General features: G+C 41.3%; 1 protein-coding gene across 1 annotated transcript in view; it reads left to right on the forward strand.

Annotated features, from left to right (window-relative positions):
* LOC111156699 (ring finger protein 144B) overlaps positions 1-12,625 on the forward strand; it is a 69,354-nt gene that overhangs the window by 34,333 nt on the left and 22,396 nt on the right. Inside the window, exon 3 of the mRNA XM_022517734.1 lies at positions 7,619-7,679. Within this exon, the coding sequence (XP_022373442.1) occupies positions 7,619-7,679 (61 nt within the window). The remainder of the gene's footprint in view (positions 1-7,618; positions 7,680-12,625) is intronic.

A 12,625-nucleotide genomic window follows, 5' to 3' on the forward strand; every position in this document is an offset into this window, starting at 1 on the left:
AAAAAATGCGTCCACCCCTGCTCACGGTGGGACCCCCTGCCTTCTTACCGCGTCCAGTTGGGATCAACAGTGGCTTTGCCCCATAATTTTTGTTTATCAGGGATGGCTTCATTAGCAGAGCATTTAATACCCGATCCAAGTACGGCTTGCTTCTGGAGGAGGACACTCGAAAAGTACAACGGGGCCTCCCTGCATCGCGTGATAGTGTCAGCTGGTGGTGGGCTTTTCTCAGGTACCCGGTGCGGGAATCTCACCCACTACGGATAAGACTGTTTGTTCTGATAGCGTCACTCCCGGCAAGGCCCAGGGAGTTCGTAGCCCTATTAAAAGGTGATGACTACTGGAGCCCTGCCCTTCCTGTGTTAGGGAAGTAGCACACTACCCCCGCTGGGGAAACCTGAGCCATTTGTCGGGGTCCTATAAAACTAGAGTGGCGAGCGCATATCTACCAATACATGGCCTGAGAAATTCAACTTCTTCCCTCCACCAGTTGGCAGTGGAGGGCAAGGAAGAGCTTCTCAACAACAAAGTCTCCTTCCAAGTCCTGGGGCATTGACATGACTGCCTGCTTCTTGGGCTAGAGTCCCCACCTGCCCCAGAGCAAGGATGCGTGCAGCTGCTCGTGCCAAGCATGGGGGTTCCAGAATTTCTATAGGAGGAGGTTTAGGCTGTGGGGCGCCGTGGAGGACTCGGGGTGGGAGGAGGGGAGCACTAAGGAATTTGAAGCTACATTTGCAGAATAAATACAGATATTACTCTTGTTGCCTGTTTATCCGGGTGGCTTTGGTAAAGGCTTTCGGAATTCTAGAGAGCCATGTGCTCCCCACAAATGATCCTTCTGCACAGCCCTCACTTGCTGTGTCCTCTCGTCACACTCTTCCTCCCCATCATCACAGCGTGAGGCGGGACAGAGGGAAGATAAGGATGCCCAGCCAGGCAGCCAGATTCCTGTTGCTGTGGCTGAAGGATCTGGACGGGAAGGGACCGAGTATGTCTGTGATAACCTTGGGCTGTGATGCATGTTGAGGGGATTATGAGTCAAACCTCAGGGTGGTGGAGAGAAAGCAATCGCTCTGCCATTGTCAATAGATACTTTTAGGGTTCCAGTTGGATTTTGCTTTGGAATGCATTTAAAGCTTTGCTTTAAAACTGCATACAAGTGTACAAAAATGTTTCTAGGATTTTTCTCCAACTAAAGGCAAGTGTAAGAAGAGTAAGCAGCAGTGGGTTGAACATGTCACATGGTTGGGCACATGGGCAAATCCCTTTTACCCGTGGAGGAGCCACGGGAGAAAGGCGCAAGAGGGTGTAGGAGGGTGTTCTGGAGAACAGGTGAAAAAGGAACAGCGAAAGCAGCCTTCTTCAGGGAACTGTGAAAACAGTTCCTGCCCTGGCATTCCAGCTCCCGCCATCTTTCTCACTTCCCAGGAGGGCCCTGCCTTCTGGCTCTTGGACAGTGATGGCCTCTTGTTTTTTTCTAGCAGGTTTCAAAATCTAGTACAGAGAGAAGACGGGAGCTTGGTCAGTACACTCAAGTGATGAACGGGGGATGTTAGGAAGGACAGTTCTTATTTTCTGGGTTGAGACAGGAAACCGGGTAGTTTTTGTATCAGTGTGATAAGGCATTTATCTGTACGGGTAGGACTGTTTCTCTTGCCAGTATTTTTGCAAGTCATAGCCCCTCACAAATTGCCATGCTCCAATGAGTTCCCCGTGGTCACTCCTATCGTCAAATATACTATCTCTTGGATTCTTTGTTCCGTCTGTCTCTTTAATGTTTTAAAGCAGCAGTAGCAGAAGTATGGTTTAAAGGGCCAAATCCAAGTGAAGACTAGGCTTTTCTTTCTCCTTTTTCTCTTTTTTCCTGGCTGTCTAGACCTTGATGAGTAGAACTTGCATGAAGCCAATCCCTAACTTCACGGTTTTAACCATTTCATTTTCCCAACTAAAATATAATATATATTATATTCTTTGATATGGGGGCACCTGGGTGGCTCAGACGGTTAAGCCTCTGCCTTCAGCTCAGGTCATGATTTCAGGGTCCTGGGTTGGAGCCCTGCAGTGGGCTCCCTGCTCAGTGGGGAGACTGCTTCCTCCTCTCTTTGCCCCTCTGCCTCTGTTCATGCTCTGTCTCTTGTTTTCTCTCTCTCAAATAAATAAATAAAATCTTTAAAAAAGTAACCTTTTCTATACATAATGTATTTTATACATAAGATAAGATTTATATATGAGGTCAGTCTTATGGGAACACACTATTTCAGCATAAATGCTTCTCTGGCAAACAGGCTCTACTGTCTTCCCCCCACCCCCACGTCCTTCTTTAGTTTTTTTTTTTTCCCCTTAAGATTTTATTTATTTATTTATTTGACAGAGATCACAATTAGGCAGAGAGAGAGGAGGAAGCAGCCTCCCTGCTGAGCAGAGAGCCTGATGTGGGGCGCGATCCCAGGATCCTAGGATCATGAGCTGAGCCAAAGGCAGAGGCTTTAACCCACTGAGCCCCCCAGGCACCCCGCTTCTTTAGTTTTTGTAGGGCTAGTGTCAATGTGAGTGGTGATGCCTGCTCGGATATTATGATCATAGTTAATATAGGAAACAAATGTATACCTCACTTTTCATTTCTTGTCAGTTGTGAATGTTAGATGTATCTAATTAACCACCATGTGTAACAGTTACAGCTCCCCATGCGTATGTATATTGTGAGTGCCCTGGTTGTCCTGTGCTATGGTTAGAGTGGAATGGAGAACGGACGGCTTGCAGTCAGATAGTTGAGTAAGCACCCTCAGGTGGATGTGACCCAGAATGAGATCATGGGCGATTGGTAGCTTTTTGTTTTTACTGTTCTGTATTACTGCTCTTATTCTGTTAAAATTATACTGAGTTTATCCTCTCTTTGAATTAAATTTTCTTTCTTTGTGGAAAGAATTACTAGAATGATGAGGATGAGAAAAAGTGGTCTTTCGCACTTGGATTGAAGGAGAGAGAAATTTTTGTGTAACAGGCAGGTTAATATAAATTTCAAAGGAGAAATAGCAATAAAAATCACTTTAAATCAAGATAAGAATTTTTTAGATCTGGTGGAAGTGGTCTCTTGATAGTTGAGAAGATACTTGGAAATTTTTGTTTTTATAGCTTGCATGTGGATCTGGTTATTAGTGGATTAGAACCCCCTGAATGCAGTAAATATCCGTAGTCCATACTGACCTGAATACATAAATGAATAATAAGTAGATGGGGGAGAAGGGACAGGCTTTTTTTTTTTTTTTTTTTTTTTTAAGATTTTATTTATTTGAGAGTGAGAGATAGAGATCACAAGCAGGGGGAAGGATTGAAGAAGAAGTAGACTCCCCACTGAGCAGGAAGGCCCATGCAGGACTTGATCCCAGGACCCTGGGCTCATACCCTGAGCTGAAGGCAGATGCTTAATTGACTGAGCCACCTAGGCACCCTAGGGACAGTTCTTTCTTACAATAGAATCCTAATTAACAAATACAGAACGAATGATGGAAATAGAAAATCATTAAGCAAATATCACAGTAATGACTATTAGAGGAAAGAATTATCAGTAGATACAACAATTAATGGGGCAAAGGTATGATGAGAAACAGGATATTTGCAGAATCTCAAAATGTGTTCCTACAAGAGCAAGATACTTGATGATTACAAAGGATGATTACAAAGGGTGGAAGATTACAAGATACTTGATGATTTACAAAGGGTGGAGCACTCTGGTGGACACCACCATAACCACGTTAAAAAGTCAACATTACCTGTAATGAGATGGGTGTCCTCCTGTACGTCCTTAATGGCTCAACATCACTTCTGTGACATTCTGGCCAAAACTGCACAGGCTCAACCTAATCACGGGAAAGCATCAGACGAACCCAAATCAGAGAACACTGTAGGACATAACTAGCCTGGACTCTTCAAAGTCATGAAAGGTCAAGGTCATGAAAGGCAAGGACAAACTGAGGAACTGCCACAGAATGGAGAAGGCTAAGGAGACTTGGCAACTAAATTCAGGGAGGGATCCTGAATTAGATCTTAGACTGGACAAAAAAAAAAAAAAAAAAGACAAAAGTGGACAGTTTTTGAACATGGAATAAGGCTTACAGATAGTTTGTTTTATATCAATGTAAATTCCATTACTTTAATTCTTACCTATGGTTATGTAAGGTGTTAACATTAGGAGAAGTTGGGGAGAATGGGATTTTGGAACTCTCCCCAAGTTCGTCAGTCTAAGATTAGTTCAAAATAAAAAAGTTAAAAAGGAACATTCTGGAATGATTTTGAACGATTTGGAATTTCTTTGTTGGTAGGGAGAGGACAGTGATATATCACAAGACACCTCTTCATAATCTCTTTCATTGGAGTTTCAGTTTTGCAATCAGTTTGCAAGTCTGATTGTTTCAGGTTTTGTTTTGTTTTGCTTTTGAAAGCAGTAGCCCTTTAACCTGTGATCTAATCGATCCTTCAGTAATCATCCTAACACGTTTATTTCAGGTTTATAATTGTAAGAGACCTTGAGCAATCGAGACTTAGCTCCACATGGCAGTGAAACTGGGAATTTAATACTTTGGATCGTTTTTTTTTTTTTTTTTTTTTTTTTTTTTTTACAAGGTCCAGCTTTCTCTGATCTGAAGCCATGGGTATAATAGAAACATTTCAGAGAACTAGTCTAATCCGTAAAGCCAACAAATGGTAAGATCAAGGAGTCGATTCTCTTTTTTTCCCAAGGAGTAGATTTAAAAGAAAAAACCCTAACGTGTCTTTATTGCCTTCTGGGTATTTTAAGTTTCTTGAGAGCAGCTTCTCTGCCCCCTTTCCTCGTCTGTCTTCCCAGGGTTCCAGACACTGTTGTACCTTTAATGCATTGTCAGATAGAACACCGAAAAGGTGCAAATCCAAGTGGTGGGGTCTGGGAAGAGAAGAGAATGGTGGTGATGGAACTAAGGTGGTTTTTTTTCCTTTTTTTTAAATCACAAATTTCAATAGAAAAAATTGATTTACCCTATTAAGTCTTAATTCCATAAAAATCTTTGATCTATAAAAAAATAATAAATAGGAGATTCAAAGTAGAATAAGAGACCAAAAAAATCAGAGCCCTCTGACTTCCCTGTTGGCAGAGACGTGTCCTCTATGAAATTTAGCTTTCTAATTTAAATTAAACATCCATCTCGGGGTGCCTGGGTGGCTCAGTGGGTTAAAGCCTCTGCCTTCGGCTCAGGTCATGATCTCAGGGTCCTGGGATCGAGCCCCGCATCGGGCTCTCTGCTTGGCGGGGAGCCTGCTTCCTATTCTCTCTCTCTGCCTACTTGTGATCTCTATCTGTCAAATAAATAAATAAATAAAATCTTTTTAAAAAATGGGGGCACCTGGGTGGCTCAGTGGGTTAAGCCTCTGCCTTTGGCTCAGGTCATGATCTCAGGGTCCTGGGATCAAGCCCCGCATCGGGCTCTCTGCTCAGCAGGGAGCCTGCTTCCCTTACTCTCTGCCTGCCTCTCTGCCTACTCGTGATCTCTCTCTCTGTCAAATAAATAAATACAATCTTTAAAAAAAAAAAAAAGAAAGAAAGAAACATCCATCTCTCCTGTTGTTGACTTTTTACTGCATTAATTTGTCTCAGTTTTCTCATTAGCATTTCATCTGTGTCTAAAGTACTCTATCTCCTGTTTGCTTTGTCTTCCGTCAATGGTATTTGACTTAGCTGCTACATATATTGCATGTCATTGAAAAAAAAATCAGAATTTTTAGGAGTTGACTTTGAGGGGTTTGAAGAAGTTCTTCATCAGTCCAGAAGCTGTTTTAGTTGGGGGCAAGTAGAGTATAAGACTGTCCCATAGAATCAAAGGCCTCTGGTGGGGGGCGTTAAAATAGATATACAGACTCTCACTGAGGTCTCTTCAGCCCAGAGGACATCATCTCCAAGTCACCTTGGCCTCAGAGTTGACGTAGTATTAGATTATTTGTTCTCTGCCACAAGGAAGCAATGACTAAGTCAGGAGTTGAATTCAGATTCCTTAATGCCTCCCATCCCTTTGGTTACCTATGTCTTCTGTCTCCTACTCAGAATTTTTTTTGAGACACCTTTGTCTTTTAGGAAAGATGTCCAGGTGGTATTATAACAGATGAAACAGAACTGGCTTTCAGTGTAATTAAAGTCTAACCACACTTTAAAAAAGTATGGTACAACACATAGCATATAAAATTAACCATAATTTTTTTTTTACAGTGATTGCTCAGGAGCTTTATTTAAAGTGCCAGATGAAAATGCAACCTTTTCCTCCCAGCTGGAGAAAAATGTTATAATTAAATTAAATTTATGTTTTACTGTACTTGAAATGGAGAAGACTGAACTTGCCTGTTTTGTAGTCCTTCATAGGTTTTAGCTAACTTTGTTTAATTCATTTGCCAAGTAAACAAATTGAATTTTTTGTGTGTGTGAGGAGGAGGATTTGATTTTGAATACCTGTTAAAATGTACTGTATTTGTTAAGTGTAATTTTTAAATTTTTAATTATTTTTATTAACATATAATGTATTATTTGCCCCAGGGGTACAGGTCTGTGAATCGTCAGCCTTATACATGTTAAGTGTAATTTTTAACTGCCTCATTTTTTTTTTTTTTTACTCTTGTTTTCTTAAGGCAGACTTCCTTTCTTTGGTTGTAGGAACTTCCGTCTAGATATATTTCATACCGAAGGACAGGTAGTGTTTTCGAGTCAGAATTGCCAAGGCTACGACTGTGTCCTGTATCAACTTGCTAAATATGTTTAGAAAGCCTAATATCAAATCCTTGAGTCTTCTCAGTTATAAATCTTTTAAGCAACATCAATATAGTTGGTGTCAATGGAGCTACTATTTTTAGAATGCCAGTGTAAGAGCAGTTAGCTTTTCCTGCCTCTGACTTCGAAATGCAATTTGAAAGGATTAATCTGAAATGTTCTTTGGTTAGGTCTGACTCACTGTCATTTACTTGTAAACCTTTGGTTCATATCGCCATCTGCCATGGAAATAGGAGTTCAATCACAAGAAATATCTTTAGCATTTCTTTCCTACCAGGACATGGATGACAATGAGGGACAACCAGGGGCCCTGTGAAGTTATTTTTTTTTTGTCTGAAGAAATGATTTTCATATTGTTTAGAAGAGTCTATTCCCGAGGAGACGATGACATGGTTTTCATAATTCCTGAGGCACTATCTACCTGGCCTTAGTTTTTAAGGGTTCTAAAGCTAGAACCATAATCTTTTAAACATTTCTTAAATGAACATGGAGTGATAAAGAACATCTTTCATATATATATATATATATATATATATATATATATATATACACACACACACACACAAATAATTGGGGAAGTCCAAAAGTTTGGTTGTCGGTCTTAGTAGCTGCTGAGGGTAAGAATGGAATTTGACGAAGGAGTCCTGTCTTGGGTGCTTCAAGTAGTGGCTGCCGTAGAAATTGCTGCTTGTCTTATCACGGAAGTGTGGAGAGAAAAAGTTCTCGAACCACTGGTATAAAGTAAGCCAGACAAGAAGGAGAGGTCTTTGAAGGCTGGAACTCTGGGCTCCAGTGAGGAGAGAGACCTCATCTTGTTAATATCTCTGATTTCAGATTGCCTCCCTGGTGCCCGTGGATCAGTTTCAGCTCTACCAGCGGTTAAAATTTGAACGAGGTACGTATGCCCTCCTCTTTCTGTCCCCATGTTGAGTTGTGGCTTTCCATGTGTCATCTTCACACTAACCTCCACAGAAGGTTAAGGAGGCTGTGGGCTGTCACCGAAGCCACAAGGGCACTCGGAAAGGGGAAAACCTGGCATTGCATCGTAACATTTCAGCTTTCTCAGCCTCAGGCAGAAAAAATGCAGGCTAGCAGGAAATAGAAGCTTCCTTATGTTGGCTGTTGTGTATTTTTAAGTTGGCTCATGTGAGACAAGTTCTGCAAAAGTTGTATAGTTTCACACAAGAGGATGTTCCTTAAAATGCTTTTTACCACCGGCTTTCCCACTCGTGAAGATCACTTCAAAACCTCCACCGACCCAAACATTTTTACTGCTGCTTGTAATACTCACTATTTGTTCTTTTGATACCACACCTGTAATCAGAGTGATGGTGTCATTCTAATGCAATTTACAATCTACCAGGCTCATTTTCTTTCTGGCTTTGGCCTTGCGGTACTTTATATAGCTTTCTATTTGTACTCCCTTTTTATCTGTAAGATTTATTTATTTTTGTTCTTTTACCAAGATCTTTTTTTAAGTAGCCCTTTCTGTCCTGTCACACTCTGGACATTCTTGAACTAAATGGTCTTTCTTTCTTTCTTTCTTTCTTTTTTAAGATTTATTTATTTATTTTAGAGAGAAAAAGAGAGTGTACCTGCACAAGCAGGGAACAGGGGCCCAGGGGAAAGGGGAAGTAGATTCCCTGCTGAGTGCAGAGCCCAATACAGGGATCCATCCCAGGACCCTGAGATCATGACCTGAGCTGAAACCAAGAGTCAGACGCTTAACCGACTGAGCCCCCCAGGCGCCTCTAAATGGTCTATATTTCTATTTTCTATTTTTCTATATCTGAGAAATAGGAGAAAATTGTTCCCCTAGAACACATAGTGTCATTGAGTGTATAAAATAAACTCTCATCTAGCATGAACATGCAAGTTTTCTGATTACTAACTCTTAAATCTGGATTAGTAAAGTCTGAGAGGTAAAATGAAGGAAAGAGGAACATTTCTCTCTCATGTGTGAGTCTTTCATGGGTTGTCTTGCTTGTCTTATCTTTGATGCATTTTAAGTTGATCAAATAGTTTGACTCATACATAGAATTTATTTTTTTATCATAGGTTCTAGGCAGATGTCCCACTACAGATCCCATGAATTGATCATGGATTTTATTATCCTTATTTTTTAGATGAAGAAAGTAGCAATTGGAGAGGTTGAGACCCGCCTAGCATCACATAGACTGTATCTAAGCTTCTTCATCTATAGGAATAATTCCATATTTTAAAAAAGATTTTATTTATTTATTTGAGAGAGAGGGAGAATGAGAGCGAGCAAGTATGAGAGGTAGAAGATCAGAGGGAGAAGCAGACCCCCAGCTGAGCAGGGAGCCCAGTGCGGGACCTGATCCCAGGACTCCAGGATCATGAGCTGAGCTGAAGGCAGTCGCTCGACCAACTGATCCACCCAGGCGCCCTCCATATTTTTTTCTTTAGGATAACATCTATCTAAAACATAAAACATACCATTTCACCCATTTTAAGTGTACAATTCAGTGGCCTTAAGAACATACACAATTTTATGCAAACATCACTACCATCTCTTTATCACCCCAAGCAGAAACTATAATTAAATAATAACTTCCCATTTCCCTTTTTTCCCCAGCCCCTGGTAACTTCTGCTCTGCTGACTGTTCTGTAAATTTGCCTAGTGTAGATATTTCGTGTAAGTGCAATCATACAATATTTTCCTTTTGGGTCTGGCTTATTTCACTTGTATAATGTCTTGAAGGTTCAGCCATGTCGTGGCATGTCTCAGGACTTCTATTTCTTTTTATGGCCAAAGGATAATATTCCATGGTATGTATATACCACATTTTGTTTAACCATTCATCTGTTGAAGGACACTTGGGTGGTTTCTACCTTTGTCTGTTGTGAATAATGCTGCAGTGAACGTTGGGGTACAAGTATCTTTCCGAGTCCTTGCTTTCAATTCTTTTGGGTTTATACCCAGGAGTGGAATTGCTGTGTCAAATGGCGATTCTATGTTTAGTGTTGGAGGAACTGCCGATTAGACATTTTTACTATTGTAAAGTGTGGGGAGTACGTTATATTTGGAAGTATGTTAAGTCTGGTGACCATGTGGTTCAACTCCCTCATTTTATAAGAAAGGAAACCAAGGTCCAGAGACGTATTGATGTGAGGTGGTTCTGGAAGGCGATTTGTAATTCTCCAGTACCAATTCAGGCACTTCTTCATTGTCATCCATAATACAGAATTATTATTAGACAGTAGGCATGCCGAGTAAGAATCAATGTAAGTTAACAGTGTTACATAAGGAAGTTTACTTGATCAGCATCGTCTGTATCTGAATTGTGTATCTCATTTTTACTCGGTAGACTTCCTGTCTACCTCAAACTCAAGACTTGTCAGCTAGGTGACTTTGAGGTCTAGGCCATGAAAGGTTTTTTTTTTGTTTGTTTGTTTGTTTTTTAGATTTTATTTATTTAAGAGAGAGAATGAGAGAGCACGGGGCAGGGGGAAGGGAAGAGAGAGGGCAAGAAGCAGCCTCCCCATAGAGCAGGGAGCCTGATGCAGGGCTCGATCCAAGGATCCCAGGACCCCAAGATCATGACTTGAGCCTAAGGCAGATGCTTAACCAACTGAGCCATGCAGGCGCCCCTGCCATGAGAGTGTTTTATGTGGAACTGTTTAGAATGGGATCTTGGGATGTTTTAAATACTCATGTTGTGAATGAACTAAATGACTAATTGGAAAGTAAAAGTCTCTGGCTGGGCTCTCAGATACAGTTGTAGAGATTGTTGTGGCTCTGGAAAAATGGACAGTCAGATCAGTGGCAGCCCTGTATCTGAATTCCCAAAATTTTCATTAGTTTGCCCAGTTCTTACTCCCTACCAAGTTCTCAGTGTTTAGTTCGTCATCTGTGTTTTGTCTTCCGCTTTACGTTGCATATACGTTAGCTCGCCTTTTATAGCTTTGTTTTCATCTAAGTCTTCATGGGGAAAAATATTTTGAATAGGAACGAGCCTAAACCATCACTGTTTACATAAAGTGGAAAAACGGCATTTGGCATTGATTGGTTATTCTATGAATCCACTCTCCTTCCATCTGTGACTTTCCGTTGGCTACTACTGTGTTTACGGCTTTCCTCTTCTGTGTCAGCCTTCCAGTATTAACAAAGAGAAGAGGATACTAAGTTTGGCATGTGTTAGTGATCACTGCTGTGCTCTCGACTGGTTCTCAAAGCACATGATGCCTGATGATTAATGTTAGAATTTTGCTTGTCTCTCGAGTCTGCTTGCCCACAATCTCCTTTTTCAAAATAGGTTTTTTTTTTTTTGAAAACTGGGTTAAGATTTTCCATCTCTAGACCTTAAGCACTTTTCCTATTTTTTTGTGACTCTGTTTTACTTATTATAATTGCAAATTATTTCCGTTTCTTGGTAGGTTAACGGGTCCGTTCTTGGATATTTGTATTCTCACGGAGTGGCTGGAAACTCCTACAAATGGTTCAAGGGTCATAGTGTTCTCCTTTGGAGAGAAGTGAAGTAAAATAAGAATTTATTTTCCTGTTACCTGTTAATCCTCCTGCATTCTCTCACGTCTTCAGTATTTCCTTTTTGGGGGACCGAGTATCTGCTGTGTGCCAGGTGCCCTTCTAGACTCCGCCGTCAGCCGCGGCCCCACCTTGCTCTGAAAGCCGTCCGCTCTGAGCATTTGTCCCAGCCTCCTTTTGCTGTGAGTCCCCACGTTTATGATATGGCTCTTTTTTTCCTCTTGTGCCTTTATCTGTCCTTGGTGAAATGTTCCCCGCCACTCTTTTGTGTCCATTCATGGAGGTTTTGTCTCACCATAGTAGGAGATAAACACACTGTCTCACCTAGTGTGTGGTTATTTGGTTTCTTTCGGTGTTTTTTCTTTTAAGGGCTGTGGGATACTTTAATGACCTTAGTGTCACTTTTGTTTGATTTTTTTGTGTTTTTTTTTTTTGGTTTGATTTTTTTAACACCACCTGTTTCTCACGAGGTATCTTCCTGTTCGTCGCTGCTGACCGCAAGCCCATTCTTGTGCTTGCACGTGCATGCACGCACATGTTCTCCTCTTGAGCCTGCTTTTCTGGTGTTTTGTGGTAAATGTGTGACTAAGCCTAGGATTCGCTTGCGAAGCTCTTCTGGGCTTCTGGGAGCTCACACTTTCTCCTCGGCTTCCTGCTTCCTCTCCTTTACCATCAAGTCTTTCTTGTGGGTTAGTTCTCAAAATCTAAAACCGCAGTCTCTAGCAGTTTCGGCTAACAAAACCTGAAGTATCTGCAAGAAAGGACATTTATCATTGAGTAGGGTGACATTTCTAAAGGGGACCTGGATGTTCTCCATCGTGTGAAGTGTTTGCCTCTCCCCGTGTGCACTTCATTTTTTTTCATCTCTCAAAGGGGGATGATAATGGACGGCTTCTGCTAGGGCTGCTGTACAGAGTGAGTTAATACTGTGTGTCTGTCACCGTGTGGTCGTTATTGTTGTTGTTTTGTTATTCATCACGGCCACCACCCCATCTCACCTTTACCCCAGTTTTCTAAACTAAATGAAGAAGGCACCTTCTAGAACCCAGATCATATCTTGATTGAGCGTATAACACAATAATACCACTTTTGTTCCCTTTTCATCTTAATTTGTATCTTTTTCAGCATGTTTCTACCCTTATTGTCCTAGATTCTAAAGCATTGTATGCTTCCCCAATGTTCATAGCAGCAATGTCCACAATCGCCAAAATGTGGAAAGCGCCAAGATGCCCTTCAACAGACAATGGATAAAGAAGACACAGTCCATACACACAGTGGAATATTACTCAGCCATCAGAAAGGATGAACACCCAACTTTTGCATCAACTTGG

Source organism: Enhydra lutris, unplaced genomic scaffold, assembly GCF_002288905.1.
Source record: "Enhydra lutris kenyoni isolate GAN:26980312 unplaced genomic scaffold, ASM228890v2 scaffoldscaffold48, whole genome shotgun sequence".
In the NCBI taxonomy this organism is placed as follows: domain Eukaryota; kingdom Metazoa; phylum Chordata; class Mammalia; order Carnivora; family Mustelidae; genus Enhydra; species Enhydra lutris.